This window comes from Phyllobates terribilis, unplaced genomic scaffold (genome assembly GCF_046119375.1).
Source record: "Phyllobates terribilis strain yellow unplaced genomic scaffold, ASM4611937v1 Scaffold_7__3_contigs__length_470593459, whole genome shotgun sequence".
In the NCBI taxonomy this organism is placed as follows: domain Eukaryota; kingdom Metazoa; phylum Chordata; class Amphibia; order Anura; family Dendrobatidae; genus Phyllobates; species Phyllobates terribilis.
The window spans coordinates 226,420,278-226,446,624 of record NW_027362767.1 but is presented as its reverse complement, the minus strand read 5'-3'; the positions used below and the strand labels follow the sequence as shown (position 1 = coordinate 226,446,624).

The 26,347-nt window shown below is 44.6% G+C and overlaps 1 protein-coding gene across 1 annotated transcript in view; it reads right to left on the bottom strand.

Annotated features, from left to right (window-relative positions):
* The window catches only part of ADGRD2 (adhesion G protein-coupled receptor D2), a 642,994-nt gene that overhangs the window by 406,728 nt on the left and 209,919 nt on the right, over positions 1-26,347 (bottom strand). The window contains exon 18 of the mRNA XM_073639770.1: positions 22,649-22,782. Within this exon, the coding sequence (XP_073495871.1) occupies positions 22,649-22,782 (134 nt within the window). The remainder of the gene's footprint in view (positions 1-22,648; positions 22,783-26,347) is intronic.

The following is a 26,347-nucleotide window of genomic DNA, read 5'->3' as shown; positions in this document are numbered from 1 at the left end:
CTCACAGGATTGGACAGCCAAGCAGTCCATCAAAACACAGCAAGAACCAGTTCAATAGGACAGCATAGCAATCCCACAAAGAATGCAGCAATCGTGACAGTATCGTCACATTGCTCCCCCAATCATAATTAGCCAAACATGATAGGATCCCAATCACACTTCTCCACTTATTAGAGACAGTCCCATCAGCATGTCTTTAAGCACAGACAAGAATGAGAACAAAACTCACCTTCATGAGAACAAAACTTTGCATCATTCAGTTTCCTCAGAGCATATTCCATGTCTTCCCTGCGAATAAACTCCACTTGCAATTGAAGAAAGCAGACTGGTATCCATTGTGTCCACACATGCCATCCTCTGCATCCTGTGGTTCCTGAATTAAATCAGATGAGTGTCGGTGGCCTGGTATTCAATCCGTTGAAGCTGGCACAGCTCCTGTAGCTGCTGTATCTTGTTGCTGCTGTATATCCTCTCCGGTCTTCTTCTCAAGGCCAGGCTGGTAGGTTTGGACATGGTAGCATCCAAAACCCGCTGTGTATGCCTCACCTATGGACTGCTGGGTCCGAATCTTTCCAGTCAGGGACGTACCTTTAGGCTAGAATCATATAGAATTCAAATATGTGTCTCTTTGGGTAATGCCAGCCACGTCAGTTATGTGCGGAGGTTGACCGTAACACCGACGGGCATGTTGTCCCTAGTATTCAACTACTGCCCTCTGCTGCTCACAAAGTCTTGCCAACATACATAATGTGGAGTTCCAGCATGTGGTCACGTTGCACACCAGTCTGTGAGCTGGTACTTGCAATTGTTACTGTAGCACTGACAGACCGGTGGCAGCTGTAGCTGGCTTGCGGAAATGGGCGCACATGTGGCGTACCTTCACAAGTAACCAATCTGTGAGCTGGCACTTGCAAGCATTGCTGCAGCACTGCCAGACCGGCGGCAGCTGTAGCGGACTTGCGGAAATGGGTGCACACGCGGCATAACTTCACAAGTAGCTCACGCAAATATGGGTAGGTTTTCAGAATCCGCTGAACCACTAAGTTGAGCACATGGGCCAGGCATGAAAAGTGTGCGAGCTTGCCAAGCTTCAGAGCTGCCACCAGTTTATGGCCATTATCACACACGACTATGTCTTGCTGTAGGTTCAGCTCCGAGAGCAACAGATCTGACTGGTCTGTTATACCTTTCCACAACTCTGCAGTAGTGTGCTATTTGTCGACTAAACAAATGAGTTTCAGCAGAGTCTGTTGCCACTTCATCGAGGTAGTGCTTCCATCTTGGGACTGATATGGACCAGGTGCTCCAAGACGACAATTCAGAGATGAAGGAGGAGGGAGTGCAGGAACTAGTGTAGGAGTTGGATTAAACCCTGATATAACTAGGGCCCATAATCCTTGGCGACCGTAGCATGAGTGCCGTCCCAGTGTCCGACTCGGTCCCGGCCTCACACACAGTGCCATCAGGGAAATGTAGCATCCCTGTCCACAAGCACTTGTCCACGTGTCGGTTATTAAGTGGACCTTACCAGTAACTGAGTTGGCCAGGGCATGGGTGATGTTATGGGACAAGAGCTGGTGTAAGGTGGAGACGGCACACTGGGAAAAAAAGTGGCGGCTGGGGACTGAGTACCGGGGGATGGCCGCCACCATGAGGTTTCGGAAAGCCTCAGTGTCCACAAAACATTCCAGGGTAAGCAGCAATTTAGCGTGAGGGCTGCCTTCTGCCCTCCAAAATTTTTGCACGAGGGCCACCTGCAGGCCCTCTTAATTTTATGCGTGAGGGCCGCCTGATGGTGCTTTAAAATTTATGAGTGAGGGCCACAGACGGCCTTCCAAAATCTATGAGTGAGGGCTGCATGATATCCCTGTAGATATGATGGAGGAGGAGGGTAAGAAAAAAAATATACCATGAACTGTATACCTTATTTGCGGTGGGAAAGGGTGCATTGGAATTCACCAGAAAAAAAGGAACATTTAATTTGGCTTTATGTTCCGCTGCTGTCATCCGCTGCGGTTGAGATGTCTGGGCCAATCCAAGCTTTGTTCATTTTGAGGACAGTCAGCCAGCCAGCATTTTCAGTTGCCTGGAATACCAACAGGCATGTTGTAGCTGTTATTCAACTACGGCCCTATGCTGCACATGGTCACTTTGCACACCAGTCTGTGAGCTGGCACTTGCAAGTGCTGCTGCAGCACTGCCAGACTGGCGGCGGCTGTAGCAGTCTTGCGAAATGGGCACATAAGTGGCATACCTTCATAAGTAGCTCAGGCAAAGCTAGGTAGGTTTTCAGAAACCACTGAACCACTAAGTTGAGCATATGGGCCAGGCATGGTATGTGTGCGAGCTTGCCAAGCTTCAGAGCTGCTACCAGGTTATGACCATTATCACATACGACCATGCCTGGTTGTAGGTTCAACGGCGAGAGCCACAGATCTGTCTGGTTTATTATACCTTTCCACAACTCTGCGGTGGTGTGCTGTTTTTCACATAAACAAATGACTTTCAGCAGAGCTTGTTGCCGCTTCACCGAGACAGTGCTTCCAGCTTGTGACTGATATGGACTTCAAGTCGGAGATGGAGGATGAGGCCCTCCAAAATTTATGAGCTAGGGCCGCCTAATAGCCCTCCAAAATTTCTGCATGAGGGCCACATGATGGCCCTCCAAAATGTATTATGGAGGGCCCCTTGACGGCCCTCCAACATTTGACTGATGGCCCTCCAAAATGTATGACTGAGAGCCGCCTGATGGCCCTCCAAAAATTTGGACCGAGTGACAAATGATAACCCTGTTGATAGGAGGAGGACGACAACAAAAATAATAAAGTGTGAACCATATACAATTTTTGGGCTGGGAAGGGGAGCATGGAAATAAACCAGAAAAAAACAAATTTGAATTGATGTTCCTCTGCGGTCGTCTTTTGGGGTTGAGAAGAATTTCATAAATCTCATGCACACGATTCCATATTCCTTTTTTTTCCTTACTGAAAAGGAAAACTGCTGCATTTTTGAAAGAAGGAGCATATCAATTCTTTCAGCGTTTTTGCAGCATTTTTTCACTAATGCAAACAATGAGAGTGCAAAAATGCTACGTGTGAACATAGCCTTCGGGGTGGAAGAGGCAGGTTTTTTTTCTCTCTTTTATTTGCCTTATACAGTATGCAAGTAATTATACTGGAGAGAATGTTTCCTAACTTTTTTTTCCTGTAAAAATCCATTTTATCTTCGGTTTGGTATGTTTTACTGTCAGTCCGTAAAAGTGGGGTAATACTCTGACAACATCTTTCCCAGCAGTGACCTGCAAGTCAGAGATGCGTCCAGGCATCTTCCCCCATGCTGTTCCATTTAAGCACTTTTTCCATCCATTTCAGCAATTTTAATGCCCCACAGACCTCTAGGGAGTGTGCAGGTAAAATGCTTGAGTTTCCCATTGACTTCCATTATACTTGTTACTTGAGTCGAGCACCCGAGCAGTCCAAAGAGCTTGATTCGAATAACGAGCATCCAAGCATTTTAGTGCTCGCTCATCACTAGTAGTCACATGAATTGGCTCTACTGCTCCGTTCAGACAAGGGGCACAGGACCCCCATTCTCTGGATCATATATTTAATCACCTATTATGGGAGAGAACTGCTTTGATTGTCAAAAGAGTTCTTTATAATGGGCTTACTATTCAAAAAGCTTGACATAAAACAAGGTAAATAAACTATCCGTGTTGATACCTCACAGTAAGGGTGCATTTCCATGTGATTTTTAATACCCTTTTGCAATAATTAATGCATAATTAGTGCAAAACACAGCATTTTGGATTAGTCTTCAATCAGTTTGAAAACATGAATTCCCCTTCTTCAAAATTATGTTTTACATAAAACAATCCACAAGTATTCAAGTCTAATAAACAGTGCCTTGAGTTTCTCTTAATCAGATATAGAGCAACATCAATTTAAAATGTGCTTCCAATTGGGGTTTTAATATGTTTACAAGAATACGACAATTAAAAATACATACAAATATATCAAATACTGGGCACTTCGGCTTGTACCTGACCCTAAGTTTCGCCTTTCGGCTTCTTCCTAGAGCAATCTTTATTTTAATAACTTTCCTGTCAGTATTAAAAATAAACAATTGGAAGAAAATTGAGATGCAGTGCTGCTCTATGTCTGATTGTTCTTTAATTCTTTCCTAACTTGACGTACAAGTACGTCATACAGCGGATGAAATAAGCATTGAACATGTCACCAATTTTCTAAGTACCGTAAATATATCTCTAAAGCTGCTATTGTCATGAAACTCTCACCAGATGTCTTTAACAACCAATCCAATCCACAGAGGCAAAGAAATAAAACCATAGATGTCCATTAATTAAGTTATGTGTAATAATGAGAAATGATACAGGGAAAAAATGCTGAACACATGAAGAAAGAAAGGTGTAAAAAGCTATGGAAAGTCATGACACCAGCTGAAATCTATCAATAATTAGAAAGCAATCCTGCAACTTAGTGAAAAATAATATCAGCCGGTTCAACTGATGGCCTATAAAAATGTATCTCATTACCAAGGTGCCACACAAGAAACATCTCATTATAGGTAAAACTAGAGAGCTTTCTCAAGACTTTTGCAACCTTATTGTTGCAAAACATATGGATTGCATTGATTACAGAAGAATTTCTAAACTACTGAAGGTTCCAGTGAGCATTGTTGGAGCTATAATACGGAAGTTTCACCATAAACCGGCCACGACCAGGTGCTCCCCACAAGATTCCATACAGTGGAGTGAAAATAATTATCATAAAAGTTGTCCAAGACCCATGGACCACCTCTGGAGAGCTACAGAAAGACCTGGAATCAGCAGGTTCAATTGTTTCAAAGAAAACTATAATTAATGCGCTCAAGCTCCATGTCCTGTATGCACACTCACCATGCAAGACTCTATTGCTGAACAAAAAGCATGTTCAAGCGCGTTCAAGGATTTGAAGAGTGTTTATGTGGAAAAATGGGCAAAAATTACACCTGAGCAATGCATGTGACTAATTTCTCCATACAGGAGGCGTAATGAAGCTGTCATCATTAACCAAGGTTTTAGAAAGTATTAGATAAATTTCAGTAAGCGTGTTCAATACTTTTTCCTAGTGTCATTTCTCATTATTAAACAACTTAATTTATGGACATCTATGGTGATTTCTTTGCCTGTGTAGAGCGAATGGATTGTTACCAATATCTGGTGAGAATTTCATGACAATAGCTCCTTTAGAAATACATTTATTTAGAAAATTGGTGATGTGCTTCAATACTTATTTCTCCCACTGTATGTTAGGTCTCTCTTTGATGCGGGCTCAAGAGCGGAACCTGCAACTTTCCTGGCAGATAATGGTTTTGTTAATTCAGCTGAACTATGCCTTTGGCTGTTAACCTGTTAAATGGCACAGTCCTGGGGGATGTGATGTTCCAACGTTCAATTGGCACCTCCTTAACACTATCTCGGGTGCCGATGGGATGCCATGACATTCAGGTGTCTGCTAATGACCCCCGTGTCTGTCATGATGGCATTCCAATGAAAGCCAGCCCGTGATTAGCACTCATAGGAGACCATGATTTTGGCTGTATATAACAAAACTGAAGTATTGCTATATATAATGCAAGCAATCAGACGATTGCAGGTTCAAATCCCTGAAGAGGACTATAAAATACAGTGACAAGTAAAATAACGTTTTACAAATATGAAAAATAAATATAAAAATCCAAATCACCCCATTTTTGCCATAAAAAAATACATATAGTGGGGAAAATAAGTATTTGATATACTACCAATTTTGCAAGTTTTCCCACCTACAAAGAATGGAGAGGTCTTTAATTTTTATCATAGGTACATTTCACCTGTGAGAGAAAGAATTGAAAACAAAATCCAGAAAATGACATTTTATGATTCTTACATAATAAATTTGCATTTCATAGCATGAAATAAGTATTTGATACAATAAAAAAACAAACTCCTACAAGAAGCAAAATGAACATAAACCCTGCTGTAAATAAATAAAAAGCAAGTGCATATAAATAAAATAGGGTTCTTAGTAACACTGTTTTTGATCAAATTTAGTCTAAAAGCTATCCCACCATGACAAGGTGAACCCGTTCGGGATAGTCCTACACTGTCTAATATTAAAAACCTTACCATATGTCAAAGTTGACCTCTGTGTGAATAAGGGCAGACAAAGGACCGGGTCCCGAACTGTGGACACCAGCCAAGGGAAGCTTTTTAAATGTATTATCCAGCTCTAAGAAGGGAGGCCACACCCTGGTTTGCACAGAATGCAAAAATACAAAGAAAAAAAACACAAAATTTGATCTTGGTTAAAGTTGGTATACATGCAGCACATAAATACATGTTTCACAATGGCCATGCATCAGAAAAACATACAAGAAGCAAAATGAATGAATGAAATAAAATTAATTTTATTTAAATACACTTGCTTTTTATTTATTTACAGCAGGGTTTATGTTCATTTTGCTTGAAGATGGGTCAGCCATGACCCATCTTCAATATTCTTACTGAGGGAAGAAGGTTGTTGGCCAGAATCTTGCGATACATGACCCCATACATCCTCCCTTCAATACGGTCCACAGTTGTCCTGTCCCCTTTGCAAAAAAGCACCCCCAAAGTATGATGTTTCCCCACCATGCTTCATGGTTGGGAAGGTGTTCTTGAGCTTGTACTCATCCTTCTTCCTCAAAACATGGCGAGTGAAGTTGATACCAAAAAGTTATATTTTGGTCTCATCTGACCACATGAACTTCTCCCATGCCTCCTCTGGATCATCCACATGGTCATTGCTGAACTTCAAACGGGCCTGGACATGTGCTGGTGTAAGCAGGGGAACCTTGCGTGCCCTGCAGGATTTTAACCCATGACAGCGTAATGTGTGGTAATGTTTGAAACTGTGGTCCCAGCTCTCTTCAGGTCATTGACCATGTCCTCCTATTTAGTTCTGGGCTGATTCCTGGCCTTTATCAGATTCATCCTTACCCCACGAGGCGAGATCGTGCACAGAGCCCCAGACCGAGGAAGATTGACAGTCATCTAGTGTTCTAATAATTGTGCCAACAGATGTTGCCTTCTCATCAAGCTGCTTGCCTATTGTCCTGTAGCCCATCCCAGCCTTGTGCAGGTCTACAATTTTGTCCCTGGTGTCCTCAGACAGCTCTTTGGCCTTGGCCATGCTGGAGAGGTTGGAGTGTGATTGATTGAAATCATTACCTGTATAAAAGACACCTGTCCACACACTCAAACAGGTGCAATTAATTCAGGTAATGAGTGCAGAGTAGGAGGGCTTCTTAACGAAAAACTAACAGGTCTGGGAGAGCCAGAATTCTTGCTGGTTGGTAGAAAATCAAATACTTATTTCATGCAAAAAAATGCAATTTAATTATTTAAAAATCATACAATGTGATTTTCTGGTTTTTATTTTTAAATTCTGTCTCTCACAGGTGAAGTGTACCTACGATAAAAATTACAGACCTCTACACTCTTTGTAGGTTGGCAAAATCTGCAGTGTATCAAATACTTATTTTCCCCACTGTATGTGGTATCGCCATGTCCATAAAAGCCCAATCACACCTTCCCACCTGTGCACTTCAAGTGTAAAATCCTATCTCATCCCCAACCTCACTACTGTGTTTATCCCAGTCCTAACCCATCTCTTTGACCTATTGCTAACCACTGGTGTCTTCCCTTCTTATAGACATCAAACAATAACACTCATTCTCAAGAAGCCATCCTTTGACCGACCCATCCTTAATATTAAGCCATCACCTCATATTCCCACATTTGCTTCAAATAGCATGTCACAAACAGCACTCCGCTGCCTCCAGTTCACCAGGATAATCACACAATTAACTGTCGATTGATCGACGAGGCAGCAGCGGTTATTACTACTAGGCAGATTATTGGGCGCTTTCACTGTGAGCGTATAGTATGTACACATCCAATTCCAACACATGGCTGTATATATATATATATATATATATATATATATATATATATATATATATATATATATATATATATATATATATATATATATATATATATATATATATATATATATATATATATATATATATATATACACACATATACACGTAGTGAAGGAAATAATTATTTGATCCCTTGCTGTTCTTGTAAGTTTGCACACTGAGAAAGACATGACTGTGTACGGCCAACCTGGGTTCCACCGTTTAACCTGTTCCTCCCATTTTCCAGCACTCACCTTTTCCCACAAATAAAAACACTGCACCTGTAATTTCTTTGGATAAATTTGGCCACAGCGGCCATTTTATTAACAAACAACATTAACACATTAACAGTGTTATAAATAAATAAGAAGGGAGGGTTCTTGGAGTTAAAAATTAGATCTGGCATAAATTAAACCGAACTGGAACCACCATATTACCCTCAGCCGTCCATCACCAGCTCAAGGGCACCAAAAGCTCCCAGGGTAAAACCCCGTCCAGAGCCCAAAAACCAAATGCCAGATCACCCCGCTCAATTAACCAATTGGCTGTAATTTTAACCAAATTATTCCCACCGACACTTCTGTGCCAACTCCAAGAACCCCACCCCCTGCCACAAACGAAAAGCCCTGACCACCTCAGGCTCGTGAGTGCCCCAAAAAAAAAAAACGCCAAAGCCCTCTCATTCCCCTCCCGTATAGCCAATGCCCACAAATCTGTATCAATGTCATTCAAATGTACACCATCCTTTGCCCAAAAATTTCCAACTCCCGCCTCGAGTTCAAAATGTCGAACGCTTACTCCCCCGTTCCTTGACACAAAGGCTGATATGGCTCTATTTAACCTCACTCTCGCCCTATTAATCCCCTTCAAAGATCTAGCCTCCCTCCACTTTTTTTTTGGCACAATGTCAGACCAGACCGACAACACCACAGGAAAGGATGTCCATAACCTTAAAAATTAAATCGAATGTCCTTCATCAGTTCCCTGACCGGGCGAGCCCCCAAGTCATTCCCCCCCATATGCACCACCAAAATATCCAGCGTCCGAACCAAACGGGCTGCCTTATGAAATTCAGGCAGCACCCTTCTCCATACCATGCTTCTGGAGACGAGCCACCGAACCACAACTTTCTCTCTCCTAAAACCCAACTGCCTACCGTCTGGCCTCCCGTCCTCTCGCAACACCCCCAGTGGACAAAGGAATGTCCCAGAAACCACGCTAACAATGGGACACCATCTGCAACAAACAACCACAATGTATTCAATACTTAACAATATGAAAACAACCTCAGCCCCCCGTACCTAATGCCGAACAAAGGACAAATAACGATCAGAACTCCACCTCCCTATCCGCTTTGTCACATCCTTGCCTAAGCCCAAGCAATTGGCTTCTGACGCCGCGCCAATTCTAAAAGAATGTGACCCGTACACCTCCGGGCGAAGGCCCAACTCCCGAACTCCTTTCTTAAATACTGCTATTTAAGAAAAGTCCCCATTTTCATGACATAATTAGGAACCCACTCGCCCAGGCCAAAATTGCCAGTCTACTTGGTGCCACCGATTCAGACAATCTCAGCGCACCAAAAAACGCTAACGAAAAAGGCTAACCTAAACAATGTAGCTTCACAACTGAACAACAAGTTTCGTCTAACACTAAACCCAAACGTTCCAAGATGTTAAAAGTCACCGGTCTTCTTTTATCCAGCACCTTATCTCCTCTCCTAAAGCCCCTAAGTGCTTGCTACACTAAAAAGGACTTTGTAACATATCTTATCCCCACTTTTGAAACAGACCATCCAATCTCCGCTGCCCTGCCTACAAGAAAGAACACCGCCATCTCCCTATCACCGACATTCTCCACCAAACCCCACTGCATTATCCAACTTTTCCATACTCCCACGATGCCTCGTATGAGGACCAGGTCAGCCTCGTAATGGACTCTCGTATTAAACGTCCCCACTCCTCCATAACCAGCTGCCACAAATGCGAAGGGCATTCCTGTCCCACGTCCTCTGCTTCTGGTGCTAGCGCCCGAAAAAACGATCCCACTGAAAACGAGACAAGGCATCTGCGATGGAATTTTTACACCAGCACCTCCTGCAGCATCTGTAAAAAATCTCAATCACGACTGCTCAAAAACTCGTGCTGAATTAACGACCTGCCGTTATAATTTTCCAAAAAACATTTTCCAAACCTTCAAATCCTCCTTGTGATCCTTATTTAAACGAATGAGATGATGGAGGGCGCGCACTCCTGCTGTCGCCCTTGCCAACCCGCGACAAAATATCCTGCCCATTGGCATAATGCTGCATGCGAAATTCAAACGACCTAACAGGGATTGTAGCTCCTTCAGCGTCACCTTACGCAACCTCCTGAATCTATCGACCTCCTGCTTGAGCAAACTCAATTTATCATCAGGTAACCGACACTCCATCCTCTCCGTATCAATTAGGATGCCCAAAAAGTTAACAAGGTGCAAGGTCCCTCTGTTTTTTTTTTTGTTTTTTTTTTTAAATTACCTGCCAAAGGTATGCCAAAAATGCTCCGCTACCCACACCATAGTTCCTAACAAAGTCCTACACAACAACGATTGCGGAGGGCCTATAAACAAAAAGTCATCCAAATAATGAATGACCGACTGAACTGATGCCAGGTCCCTCACCACCCATTCCAAAAACGTACTAAACGTTTCAAACAGGGAACACGTAATTGCGCAGCCCATATGCAAACACCTGTCCACGTAGTATTCCCCTTTCCAAAAACAACCTAACAATGGGAAGCTATCCGGATGTACTGGCAGCAATCCAAAAACCGATTTGATATCAGTTTTAGCTAGCAATGATCCTGGCCCATATCTCCACACCCATCCCACCGCCGCATCGAATACTGAATACTCCACCGAACATAATTCCTGAGCAATGGCATCATTCACCGAAAAAAACCCTTAGGGTATGACAAATGCTGAATCAAACGAAACTTATTAGCCTCTTTTTGGGCACGACCCCCAACGGCGAAACAATCACCCTGCTGCTAGGTAAATCCTGAAACGGACCAGCCATCCTGCCCAATTCCACCTCCTTTGCCAGTTTCAAGCTAACCACTTCCGGATGAAGGGAAGCCGACATCAAATTTTTAAGAGAAAAGGGGACCTCATGATCAGGAGGAGGAATTCTAAAACCTTCCAAAAAAGACCATCTGAAATGACCTTAGCCTTCAACTGATCTGGATACCTACTTCGGTGAGGGTTCACGAGATGGCCCCCTTTCTGAGTCACCCCCTTGACCGGTACCCATTGGCATTTTTCCATTACCCTTCTTAAAGCATTTAGATGCTCCATGTGAAATACCGTTGCAATGGGAGCACACATGTTTAAATTTGCAGGAGTTCCCGTACTAACACTGGCCATCATTAAATTGCCAGCAAGATCCCGCTTCCTTCTTAGTGCTTTGTGCACCCTGGCTACTTCCCCGGTGTCCTGCCGATTAGTTCCCACTACCGCTGCTCCCGTGAAAGGACTGCCCATACCTCACCGGAGCCACAACTTTCAGCCACAACCCGACGTCCTTTGATCCCATCTAATCTCCGGGCGGACTGCCTTCCTCTGCCGATATTGCTCGTCTATCGTAACCATGTCTGGCCCCCTTAAGTACGATGAGCCTCCCCTATAGCATCCAGGTAGCAAAATAAACCTGCGCAATTATCCGGAGCTTTTTTCCCAATGACACTAGCCATTATTGCAAAAGCTTGCAACCAAGTAACAAACGTCTGAGGAGTGAACCTCCACCTACGCTTTTCTTCCTCCATTTTTTTTTTTTTTTTTTTTTTTCTTTTTTGCTGTCGTCCTTTTTTCCCTTGTCCAAATTAAACTTTTCAAGAAAAAGTAGGGAAAACATTTCTAATAATTCATCCCGCCCAATTTTTTCTTTAACTTTTTTTTTTTTTTTTTTTTTTTAATGTGCCCAGCTGCCCCTCAAAGCACATGTATACCTCCCCTTTCACCCTATCATCCAGTTTTACGGCATCCGCTTTATCCTTTTCTGTCTGTACAGAAACCGATACCCCCTAAAGTCCCCCTCAGCACACACCGCCGCCCTTGCCGATTCACTCCCCACCTGCGACGCCACAGGTCGACCGGGTACCAAACCCCCATCGGAGATAACCCTGCCTCACTGGCTCCACCAGTGCCTAAACTAGCCAGAATTTGTGACATGTTTGCCAAATTATCCCTGAGCCCCACGACATCTAACCACGTCTCCCCCTAACATTTACACCACAGGGCACTGCCAACTGCCTATCCCCTACCGCATCCGCTACAGACCCCGTGGGTGACAAAACATACATAGACGCATACTCACGGAGCTGCGCAGGTGCTGTGTCCCCGCCAGCCATACGTCCTGAGTCCTGCCGATTCCTTGGGTCGTCCTGATCCTCTCCGTATTCCGATCCTCCCTCTCGCTGTTGCTCAAGGCCCGCGCCCCTGGCCTCCTCGTCACCAGGGGGGACCTGAGCACGTACTGATGCCCCCGCAGCTCGTCCGCTGCACGTTTCTGCACCGATCCTTCCTGCCGTCAGTGATCCAGCACGACCTCTGGACCTGGGCCCCCCAGCCCAGTCCGTGCTGATCTGTGGGGGGGCTGCCAGGCAGCTCCATGCTGCTGCCCGCTGCTCTGCTACTGTGACTCCGGTGACTGGGGCCAGGCAACAGGTCTACAAACTGCCGCTGCCTGCCCTTAAAACGCCATACTGTCCTCCACTGTCGATTTGACTGGCAGGCACCCCGACTGGTGCATCGCCAGGTGTGCCTGCCACGCTGCTGCTCCTCCTGGCCCCTTTATTTATTTTATTTATTTATTTTATATCACGGCCGTCCGCCGCCGTGAACCGCTGCTGGCCCTGGTTGCGGGGGCCAGCGTCATCGCTGTCCGGCCCGGTAACGTGCACAGGAAGTGACGCGGGCCAAACTTCCGGCGAAGCCACGCCCCCTGACTGGTGACGCGGCTCTAGTGCGGGCCTTGCTTCCGGCGCGGCCCAGGCTCTATTACTGCGGCGTGCCGCCGGAGCAGGCCGCACTTCCTGTGGGGCCCTCGGTCCAGACCCTGCTAGCGATCCGCTGACGGAAGCGCCCACAGGCCGGCTGGGCGGATTCCTGCAGCGGCGGGCGCAGCGGCAGGGGGGTTCCGCCGCCGGGCTCACCTGGCTCAGGGTCCCATGAGGGGCTCCGCAGCCTGCGTCTGCAGCACGTGGGAGTCTCTGGCAAAAGCCTCTTGGGGGGCCGCGTTCTCCTTGCCCTCCTTCCTGACCCCCCCGCCGATTCCTCGGATGAGCCATGCAGCAACCCTTAAAGCTGTGCCTCCAGCCACCCTCCACGCCTGGATCGAGCCGCATCCCACAGTCTGCTAAACAGAGATTCCACGGTCTCCATTACGCCCGGTCAGTGTTCAGAACAATGGGTGAGCGGATATTAAAATTTTTTTTTTTTTTTTTTTTTTGAACTTTCTCCTGTAACTTCCCTGCCGGACTGACTAATTTCCCGCACTTTTTTCTTGATATACTCACCCTCCCACCACCAACTGCCCACCCCTCAGCTCTAATACCCAATCCTGATCCTTTATCTCAAAAATTCCACCCTTGTAGCCCATCCCAGTCATGTGGGGCTTCCATCCAGCTTCCCTTGCTTCCAGCCCCTTTCTTCAACAGTCTATAATTTTAAGGGTAGGTTAATTTTAACATTGCGAGATGGAATATCCCCAAAAATTCAAGAAAATCACATTGTATAAATTAGATACATTTTTTTGCATTTTGCAGTGAGAAATAAGTATTTGATCCCTCTGGCAAACAACATTTAATATTTGTTGGCAAGCACAGCAGTCAGACGTTTTTTGTAGTTGATGATGAGGGTTGCGCACATGTCAGGAGGAGTTTTGATCCACTCCTCTTTGCAGATCATCTCTAAATCATTCAGATTTTGATGCTGTCGCTTGTCAACTCAGAGCTTCAACTCCCTCCTTAAGTTTTCTATGAGATTAAGGACTGGAGACTGGCTAGGCCACTCCATGACCTTACTGTGCTTCTTTTTGAGCCACTCCTTTGTTGCCTTGGCTGTATGTTTTGGGTCATTGTCTTGCTGGAAGACCCAGCCACGACCCATTTTTAATGTCCTGGCGGAGGGAAGGAGGTTGTTGCTCAGGATTTTATGATACATGGCTCCATCCATTCTCCCATTGATGCAGTGAAGTAGTCCTGTGCCCTTAGCAGAGAAACAAACCCAAAACATAATGTTTCCACCTCCATGCTTGACAGTGGGGATGGTGTTCTTTGGGTCATAGGCAGCATTTCTCTTCCTCCAAACACGGCTAGTTGAGTTAATGCCAAAGAGCTCAATTTTTGTCTCATCTGACCACAGCACCTTCTCCCAATAACTCACAGAATCACCCAGGTTTTCATTGGCAAAGATGGGCCTGCACATGTGCCTTCTTGAGCAGGGGGACCTTGCGGGCACTTCAGGATTTTAAACCTTAAAGGCATAATGTGTTACCAATGGTTTTCTTGGTGACTGTGGTCCCAACTGCCTGGAGATTAACAAGTTCCCCCAGTGTAGTTTTAGGCTGATCTCTCACCTTCCTCATGATCAAGGATACCCCACGAGGTGAGATTTTGCATGGTGCCCCAGATCGATGTCGATTGACAGTCATTTTGTATTTCTTCCATTTTCTTACTATTGCACCAACAGTTGTCTCCTTCTCATCCAGCGTCTTACTTATGGTTTTGTAGCCCATTCCAGCTTTTTGCAGGTCTATGATCTTGTCCCTGACATCCTTAGAAAGCTCTTAAGTCTTGCCCATGTTGTAGAGGTACGCCCCTTGAAGATGGCAACGCCAAAAAGCGCGTTGGGGTGGACGCGCGGCCCACGTGAGGGTACCCTGACAGCACAGCCCCTGGCCCAGGTAATTTTCCTTTACATAGTGAATTACTTGCTTATTACTTACCTATTATTATGTTTGCCAGGAACGCACCCTGATAACATAGTCCCACTTCTGAGCTACTCTATTTGTCATACCCTGACTGATTTAGGTGCAATAGTGGCCATTATTAGTGTCCTCCACTTGACATTAGATATATATGGTGAACGAATACCTTAGCCGCTGACACATGGCACCTTGATAGTATAGGTTATGGGTCCCCTATGAGGTACTGCATTGTGTTTAAAACTATTTATATATATATATTTGTTGTATGCACTACTATATGGGTACTATTATGGACACTGTACTGTGGTCATTTGGAGATCCTCCTTATCAGTCTATTATATGAGGGACTACATATTTTTGCTGTGGTGCCTCGGACCCCATACAATGTGGACCGTATCGTCCCTTCAGTGAGATGGTTATTCAACATTATATGTGCATTTTTGCATTGTGCCTGATACTGATTATGTTATAAACTTTTAACATTATTTATGAATAAAAGTTACATTTTACCATTATTTTGGGTTGATATGGTCGTGTTTTTTCTTCAATTATTTATATATGCTGAGCGACTTAACCAATACTCCCACTAATAGGTGCTAGCCACTGAGCATTATATATGATCTTTAATATGTACCGATTGAGAAACTTATATTGGGCCATGTTGTAGAGGTTAGAGTCTGACGGAGTCTGTGGACAGGAGTCTTTTATACAGGTGACTATGTAAGATTGCTGTCTTTAATGCAGGTAACGAGTTGATTAGGAGCGTCTAACTGGTCTGTAGCAGCCAGAACTCATAAAGGTTTGTAGGGGATCAAATACTTATTTCTCACTGCAAAATGCAAATAAATTTATCTAATTTATACAATGTGATTTTCTTGATTTTTTGGGGGTTATTCTATTTCTCAATGTTAAAATTAACCTACCCTTAAAATTATAGACTGTTCATGTCTTTGTCAGTGGGCAAACTAACAAAAACAGCTAGGGATCAAATAATTATTTCCTTCACTGTACATATATACACTCACACACACTTTGGTATGGTCACTGCTAAGCTCAGCAATAACCAAAAAAAAAACTAGCTGCTGCCACCACCATTCGCTTATTATAGGCCAATTGGACACCCATTACTGGTAATGTGGGGCCTCACGAGTCTTCAGGGGTGCGGTTTATAGAGCAAGAGGAATAAAAATAATTTGTTTTATATATTTAATCTAAAATTTAGGCAGTGCTTATAAAAATATGCAAAAGATGTTACAAGGTGGACAAAACAATACAGTATATACAATTACAAAAAGATAAATAAAAGAAAGTTACTAGACCTGTTACCTGTTGCCATATGAATGGCGCAGATCTTTCAAAGGAAAGCATTCAGTTTGGAAATTGGTACAGTCCTTAAGAGAGATCCGTCTCCCAGCATTGAATAATGGCTGTAAATCAGAATACGCTTTTACCTGGTACGAGTCAGTGCCCTTGTGACCTCCTTGTGACCCCATGAGGTCCCATGAGGTCCCAGGTGGAAGATATTAATGCCATATTTCCGATCATGATTTTAGCTTTCTATACATATAAAACATGGCATATACAACTTTATCCATCTGGCCAATATTAATTCTGGACTAATAGGCAGGCCACACCACAATGCAAGTCTATGCATAGTGTTTTCCACTGCACCATGATGTCTAAAATATGTCTCCCATAACTATAGAACCTGCACCGGTCACAAAAACCCCAATATTCATATCTGGTATCCGGCTCCGTCCCGACTGCCATCATTAGCTATATGTTACTTTGATGCCAAGAAAGATTTTTTTTACATTGGAGAGACAAAATATCACCACACAGCCTTTCCTTTGTGTACACTCGAAGAAACACACAAAAGGAGGGCACCAAAGGTTCAAGAAATATTCAATGAATGTTGCTTGCTCAACCCGTCACATACCCTGAAGTATGTGATACTTTTTTGTGGTTTCTACTGAAGCATCATGCTTTTTTAAATGCTTTTAAATTTCTATGTTGTGTCTAGTTCTGTATTCACTCAATAAAAATTATGATATTTTTTATCCATACGCTCCCTGTCTAATTATACATACCAATTTTTCTTGCTGTATGTCTTTGTGTACACTCGCCATGTCTTTTCTCCATCAGATAACCTACTTCAATTATCTGTTTACAGCATGGGGGTTGACGAGCTAAGGGTTGGAATGGAGTGTTCGATTTTTTTTTTTTCCATTCACATCTTATAATGAAGCCATGCTTCTATGCTCAATATGAGGGTAACATCTATTTTGAACTGTCTTCCCATCCAACATACCTTGAATACTTACAATTTGGCTTCCATTCCCATCAATTCACTGAAATTACCTGAAAGATTCCAGTATTTTTATTATGCTGATGATACTGAAATCTACCATTGTGACCCAGACATTTCCTCTCTACTGTCCAGAATCAAGAGAGTCTATCAGCTATATCCTTCTTCCGCTTTCTAAAGGCCCCGTCACACTAAGCGATGCTACAGCGATCCCGACAACGATACGACCTGTCACGGATCGTTGCTGCGTTGCTATGTGGTTGCTGGTGAGATGTCAAACAGTCAGATCTTCCCAACGACGCAGCAGCGATGCAGCGACCCGTAACGATCTGTATAACATTGCACGCCTATGTGTTTCTGTGTCTGAGTCGTCAACAAGGTCGTTGGTAAGGTGTCAAACACACCGATGCATGCTACCCAGCGGGGCCTCAACGATCAAAGAAATGTCCAGACCATTCCGACACGACCAGCGATCTCACAGCAGGGGCCTGGTCGCTGCTAAGTGTCAAACATAGCGAGATCGCTACTGAGGTCGTTGTTGCGTCACAAAACTTGTGACTCAGCAGCGATCTCGCTAGCGATCTCGCTTAGTGTGACGGGGGCTTTAAGCACCAAATGGACAAAACTGAACTCATTATCTTTCGCCCATCTCCACATACAGTTGTGCTCAAAAGTTTACATACCCCGGCAGAATTTTTCCTTTCTTGGCCTTGTTTCAGAGAATATGAATGATAACAAAAAAAAACTTTTTCTACACTCATGGTTATTGGTTGGGTGAAGCCATTTATTGTCAAACTACTGTGTTTTCTCTTTGTAAATCTTAATGACAACCAAAAACATCCAAATGACCCTGATCAAAAGTTCACATACCCTGGTGATCTGATAACATGCACAGAATTTGACACAAATGGTAAGTGCAATTCCTTACCATCTCCCACCTAGACCACTGCAGAAGATCTCCTTTGTTGTCCTCTTGTCTGGTACCCACACAATTGTGTCAGATTTCTCCCTTAGGCTATGTGCCCACGTTGCGGACCTGAAGCATATTTTTTACGCTTCTCCCTGGCGGGAAAATCGCATGCGGATATTACATGCGGTTTTCCCGCCAGGTAGAAGCGTTTGTGAGGCGTCTTTGCATGCATTTCCGCATGCGGGTTATCAAGCACTTCTCCAAGCATCACTTGGAAAAGTGCTTGACAACTTGTTCAGAATGGTAAAATAAAAAAATAAACTTTATACTCACCTTCTGATGCATCCTCTGCCCCGTCCGGAGTCTTGAGCGGCTCACGCTGTTGTGTGCAGGACCTGCGGTGACGTCATTGAGGCATGTGGTGGGTCACATGACTCAATGACGTGGCAGGTCCTTCAGACAACAGCGCGACGGAGGGAAAACATCAGAAGATAAGTATAAACTTTATTTTATTCTTTTTTTTACAGGTTCTTTGGTACCCAGGTCTGGATGAGAGTCTCCTCTCATCCAGACTTGGGTACCATCCACACATTGATTCCGCTGCGCTTCCGCAAAATTAATGAACACGCTGCGGATTTTTGACTGCAGCATATACGCTGCGGAAAAATCCGCAGCATGGGCATTGACATTGCGGAATGCCATTGGGGACCATGGGGTGCGGATATACATGCGTTTTTCAAGCGTTTACGCTGCGGAAATTCCGCAGCATATACGCTTGAAAAACGCTACGTGGGCACACAGCCTTAGGCTATGTGCCCACGTAGTAGATTTGAAGCAGAGCGTTTTTGCCTCTCTCTGGCAGAAAAAAAACGCATGCAGATTTACATGCGTTTTTTCTGCCAGAAAGAAGCGTTTTTTCAGCGTTTTTACATGCATTTTTGCATGCATTTTTTTCAAGCACTTTTCCAAGCGATTTTGAGCATCACTTGGAAAAGTGCTTGACAAGTTGGAGACACAATATAAATCCATGCAACCGGCATGGATTTATATTGTGTGACCAACTTAGATGCTTTAAATGCTGCATCTATAGTAAAAAAAAAAAAAAAAAAAAAAAAAAAAAAAAAAGAATGAAAAAGTTACAAATAAAAAAAACCTGTATACTCACCTCTCCGGTCTGCTCCCGGCGGCGTAATCTCTCTTCAGCGTCCCGCAGTGTACTGGCAGGACCTGCGGTGACGTCATTTAGTCAGCTGATTGTCACGCGACCATCACCTGACCGCTGACGTCAGTGGTCGCGTGACCATCAGCTGACTAAATGACGTCATGGCAGGTCCTGCAAGTACACCGAGAGACGCTGAGGAGAGAGGACGCGGCCGGGAGCAGACCGGAGAGGTGAATATACAGTTTTTTTTTTTATTTTTAACTTTTTTCTTTTTTTTACCGCGTGGTAGCCGGGATGAAGAGGAGTTGTAAAACGCAGCATGACCATTTCTACCGCGATTACGCTGCAAATTCACGGCCATTGAATTTAATTGAAACGCAGCAAATCCACATATACCTGCGGGTTTGCTGCGTTTCAATGTTCCTCAATGGCTGCGAATTTGCAGCGTAATCGCGGTAGAAATGGTCATGCTGCGTTTTGCAACGCAATGCGAATTCGGCGCGCAAATTAGCGCATCATGTGCACAGCACATCCAAATTCACGTTGCTTTGCATGGCAGACGGTTTTACAAGCGTTTTCACTGCCATGAATACGCCGCAAAAACGCTAAGTGGGCACATGGCCTTACTCTGGAAATTACTACCTCAGCACTTCAAATTGTCCTCCACTATTGAAGTCTTCAAATGCAATCCAAAAACCCTACAAACCTTCCATAACCCTGCTGCCACCTCATTACAGACTCTGCAAATTACCTAATTTACTGTCTCATCTTTGAACCTTGTAGACTGTAAACCCACAAGGGCAGGGCCCTCTTTCACTGTACCCGTCTGTCACTTTGTAATTTATGTACACCCTTTCCGCATGTGACGTGCCCCCTGGGCCACGTGGGGAACCCGGAACCGGGCCTTTTGTGGGATGCTGGGGGTTGTAGTCACCGTGGCGGTGACCCGGTCCCGTGGCTCAGGGTGGTCAACCCAAATGGCAGTCTATTTATAGGGTTTTGTGATATTAAATGTCCAACTACGCCACCCGTGGATTGCGGTCAGAGTGATCCGCCACTGCAGGGCAGACCGCTGAGGCTGGTGTTGTGGGTGCAGCAGAGTGTAGTATAACTCCCCACGGGAGAAGTATAGCCTCAGGGCAGTGAGTGAAGATGATGGGGGTGATGGTGCGCGGGAATAATGACTCAGAGTCTCTGTAATGCAGTCCAGGATCTTTACTCACAGTTCGTTACTCCACGTTACTCCGGCCGGCTGTAACTTCCCGCGTCGCACTGTGCTCACCAGGTGAGGGGCTCGGCCTACTCCCAGATAACTTTGGAGCGTTTCACAGGACCCCCTTTGTGTGTCCTTTCTCTGGCCTGTCATACCCCACCAGTGACCTCGCTTCTGTCCGGTTGCCTCAGGCCTTCTCTTGGTAAACCTAAGCGCCAGTTTCCATGACCTTATATGGTGCCTTCCTAGCGGTGTAGCGAGGGGCTGCGCCACGTGAAATGTCACAGCCTCCGGTTTCTAGCTGAGGGTAGTTCCCCTCCTCCACTAGTTTCGGGGACCGGTCTCCCCCTTTTGGCCTGACCCTTCTGCGCAGGTAGATTCGGGCGTGCGGTGGCGACTCGCCGGTCCACACCCCTGGGGTCCCTTCGTTCCTTGTTCCTGGAGCCTCCTCCGCTCCTCTTCCTTCCTTCTCCTTCCTCCAGACTCCGGCAGCTCTCTCCAGCCTGCCTGCGGAGCAGAGCCCATGCAGAGCCTCTGCTCCCACCTCCTTCTCTCTCTCTCTCTCAGTCCTGGCAGGGCCTCACAGGCTAGGCCCACCTCCGGAGCAGAGCTCGACAGAGGCCCTGCTCTGTCACTTCTTCCCTCTGACTGAACACTGTTCCTAAGATGGCTCCCACCTTTTATACCTCCCTCTAGGTGCACCCAGGAACTGCTCTCTCCCTGCTCCTGCACTACAGGGTTCCCCCTTCCTCGGTGTTCCCTCCCCCCACTCCAGCCAGCGACAGGGACTGTCGTGCTCTACTTGGAGCATATCGGTCGCCCTGTCCCCCGGAAATGTGGTGTAATGCATGCAGGTGTCGGGGTCCTAATCCACACTCCATCCTTACCTGAGAGTGAGATATCGCACATCTGGTTGAGATGCAATACCTCTGTAGCAACCGAGCCCTCGGGGTGCTACACATGTACAGCACCTTCAGATTTATGGTGCATCACAATGAATGAATAAATATTCGCTAAATGCCCCCAATATACATTATTTTAAAGTCAGCTGAACCCATAAATCTTGATGAGAGTATGGGTATGTGTATGGGTGTTCCTTAGAGATGGTGCTGGCAAAGAAAAAAATGTTAAATTACAACACCCAATCCTTTTGTTTCCCAAAAAAGGCTTCCACCAGGGCTGTCTGGAAACATCTTACTCCGCTATCCTGATTTGAAAACACATGCATGATCATCTGAGCTAAATTTTCATGTGTATAATGTGTATGGGGCAGTTGAAACAGATAAGAATTTAGTTAACTGGCATTTTTGGGGGGGTTGTGATGGCTGTTGGTCAAACTAAGGCTGGGCTGCCCGACAAACTGGGGCTGGGCTGCCCGACAAAAGGGGGCTGGGCTGCCCGACAAACTAGGGCTGGGTTGCCGACAAACTAGGGCTGGGCTACTTGACAAACAAGGGCTGGGCTGCCAGCTTTTCTTTAGGGAAAGGGAAAAGTAACCCAGAAGCCAAAAATCTTTTTCTTTTCCTGAATATGAATTATCACACGTCAAGGACCCCATTTTGCTCTTGCTGTGAAGCATACTTGATCTATTGCTGCAGATGTTTCTAACAAGTGTTTCACTTTAATTGACTTTTCATTGAAATCTAATAACTAAAAATACAATAAAAATTAGAGAAAAAAAATTAGACAAAAAAAAATAAAAATTGGCACAAAATTGGTAAATGGTTTGAACAAATGCTTTTCTTGTTCTTCTTTAGACATTCCCTATCTTAATGACTTTCTGCTTTCATTGTAAACTTTTCATTTAAATTTTATGTAACAAAACACAAGAACACGGGTTCTTTAGTAAAAGGTGATTAAAAATCGTTCTATTCGAATAAAGAACAAATGTATATTCGGATGAGCACTAATAAGGAGATTAATGTAAAAATAAGCAATTAATATAAATCGAGATATTCAATAGTTGTTTCCTTTATTCTGTAAAATTCATTGTGGTAAATTACAAATTCTAAACATTCAGATTATATTGTCGAAAGCATAAACTGGAAATAGCATAATAATTAAACACACTTACATACCGTTAATATGAAGAGCACGGGTCCAACAAAGGCCCATATAATGTCGCTATGAACATTTAGCCAGCAGTGAGTATCTGCCAAATACTTATTAAACGAGGTTCCCAAGGTCACACTTACAATAATGACTGGCAGACCTGTAGAAAAAGATGTCAGACCTATTAATATTCAGAAGGATTTTTTTTTGTTCATTTCATATAAAACCATAAATACAACCGTAAAATGAATTAATTGGCTTCATAAGTGATAATTAAAGGTGATCTGAATATACTGCTTTATAGTATAAGAGGAGCATATTACAGATGCAGAACCATATGTCTAAGTTGGTAAACAACACAAAAAGAGTATAAAATAATTATTACCAGAAAAAAAAGTGTAATAAAGGCTTATAGGAAGCAATCAGATTTGTGCAATCATTTTCCTAAACGTTTACAGAAAATGAATAATTGATTTTGATGGGCAACTACTGCGCCTTACAATTGTAAGAAGAAGGGTTAAGGAGCTTACCACGCCTGCTTCACGTGAGTCCATGGGAGGATCAACCGAATGGTGCCATGTCTATTGCTGGTGAAGCACAACAACAATCAGTAGGAAAAGGACGAAGAGAGCGGCACTTCCAAGTGTTGATTAAAATAAAGTTCTTTATTCTTCAATCCATAAAAATGGTAGACGAGGAGATTAAAACAACTGACGCGTTTCTGGCGTCATGCACCCCCTTAATCATAGTATGTTAAGTTTGATTACGTTAGTCTCGTTTTAAGCTAAACGGAACCAATCACAGTGAACCCATGAATGACATATATGCTACCACAAAGGAAACATGTGCATTAATTACACATATACAAAGTATGAAATGTAGCAATTCAAAATATATAAAAAAAAGATCACTCTTAAAGTTCACACCATTCGGATACTTAGTATCTCATTTTAGTATCTGCAGGCTACCTCCTCTGGGCGGGTGAGTGATTTTTTTCTATCCCAAAGAATTTTAGTCTGTTATATCCCCATTATACTCATGGTGAGAAGAAAAAAATGATTTTTAATCCATTTAAACCCTTTGCCACTGACCTCATATGGTATGGTCATTATGTGGACGACCTCCTCAAGGTGTGGTGTAGCAAACTATCGGATATTCCAAATTTCATTACATATCTTAACAATAATCAATTCAATTTGCATTTTACAGCCAACTCCTTTCAGGAACAGAATGCACAGGTTTGCTGTCAACAACTCCAAGCAGAAAATCAAAATATGGGTGGTATTCATGATAGTGATGTGACATTTAAAATAAAAAATCCCACGCATTACCCCTTTAGAACGGGACCTAAATATTCTCTATATTCAATTAATGATATCATCCACACATCAAAACCTTATTAGCAACCAGTTCAAAGCTATTAACGAACTCCGCTCCAATACTAATTTAGTGATCCGTCAATCGGACAAAGCAGGATGCGTGGTGGTTTCGGATGCTGCATTATATGCCAAACAACTTTCATTAATTCTGAATGACACTAGTACATACAGAAAAATTGAGTCTGACCCTACAATATTTTTTTAAAAATACATTATCTATCATATTAGATGAAGGTGCATCTTTGAGCATCATTGATTCGAAGCATTGAAAATTATTTTTTTACAGATCATCCTATAATGCCCATATTTCTGTTACGCTCACGCCCGGACTGACTGGTGTGAGCGTGGTTAGTGGTCCCACTGGGCCACGAACCGAGGAGTGCCTGGAGGGGCGTGACTAGGGGCCTCGCCAGATCTGACCACGAACACACGGCGGCTTAATCGACTCAGTGGTCCGAGGAGGGACGTGGGAGGTGGCCCAGGTGCTACTCCAGGTCAGACCCCGGTCACAGCTGTTGACCCACACCGGGGAATGCAGGAACGGGTAGGTTAGGCTGGTATGCAGACAGGTGGGTACTGGCAGGCATGGCTGGTATGCAGACAGGTGGGTACTGGCAGGCACGGCTGGTATGCAGACAGGTGGGTACTGGCAGGCACGGCTGGTATGCAGACAGGTGGGTACTGGCAAGCACGGCAGGAATGCAGACAGGCGGGTACTGGCAAGCACGGCAGGTATGCAGACAGGCGGGTACTGGCAGGCACGGCAGGTATGCAGACAGGCGGGTACTGGCAGGCACGGCAGGTATGCAGACAGGCGGGTACTGGCAGGCACGGCAGGTATGCAGTCAGGAGGGTACTGGCAGGTAGGAAAGCAGTCTGGATAGGGACCAATACAGACTGGGATACAAGAACAGAGCTGCAGGTGCAGTGGACAAGCAGAGCAGAGCCGCAGGTGCGGAGGACAAGCAGAGCAGAACCGCAGGCGCAGAGGACAAGCAGAGCAGAACCACAGGCACGGAGGACAAGCAGAGCAGAGCAGAAGCGCAGGCGCGGAGGACAAGCAGAGCAGAACCGCAGGCAAGGAGGACAAGCACAGCAGAGCAGAACCGTAGGCACGGAGGACAAGCACAGCAGAGCAGAGTGGAACCGCAGGCGTGGAGGACAAGCAGATCAGAGCGGAACCGCAGGTGCAGGCAGACAGGACACGGCTCTGTTCACATGGAACAGACTGGGAAACACAGGCAGATAGCTAGAACACAGGAGGTAGATACGGAAGCAGGGAAACGGGACAAGCAGAACCAGATATACACAAGGTACTTGCAATGAAGTAGCGAATGGACACAAAACTCACAAACAGAAGTACAGAGACAACGAGTTGGAGTTAGGTGCAGGTTCAGACACTGCATGAAAAGGAAAGGATCGGACATAAAGACATACAGGTAACGGGCTAGGACACAGTTCAGACAGGAACTGAACCTGGAACAAGACACAGGAACGAGCCTGGGTACTCAGCCCCCAGGGTGGCGGAAACAGACTAGAAGTCACAGATACAGGTAACGGGCCTGGGTACTCAGCCCCCAGGGTGGCGGAAACAGACAAGATACAGGACAGGACCTGGCAACTTAGTTGCACAGAACACACTGAAAGAAAGCATTGCTCAGGCACCTCCTACTGGGTGGAGGGGGTTTAAGTATCCAGTGACTCACAGCAATAGGCTGGGGACTCATTAGGACTGCGCACACTGTAACTTTAAGAATCGGGAAGTAACAGGGCCGCCGCCATAAGCAATCAGACAAGAGACATGCACACAGCAAGTAATGGAGCAAAATGTGCAGCCTGGACTGATAGGTAAGTTGGCGGTCTTGCATGGTGGGAGATGGTAAGCCATGCCAGCACACTGCCAGGGATGTTACAATTTCATGGTCTACTAAAGACTTTATTCATGGCCTGGTGGGAAGAAAATTAGATTTTTAATTAGTTTAACCTCTTTGCCATTGACCTCAAATGGTATGGTCGTTATGTGGACGACCTCCTCATCGTATGGTGTGGCAACTTATCGGATATTCCAAATTTCATTACATATCTTAATAATCAATTCAATTTGCATTTTACAGCCAACTCCTTTCAGGAACAGAATGCACAGGTTTGGTGTCAATAACTCCAAGCAGAAAATCAAAATATGGGTGGTATTCATGATAGTGATGTGACATTTAAAATAAAAAATCCCACGTATTACCCCTTTAGAACGGGACCTAAATATTCTCTATATTCAATTAATGATATCATCCACACATCAAAACCTTACTAGCAACCAGTTCAAAGCTATTAACGAACTCCGCTCCAATA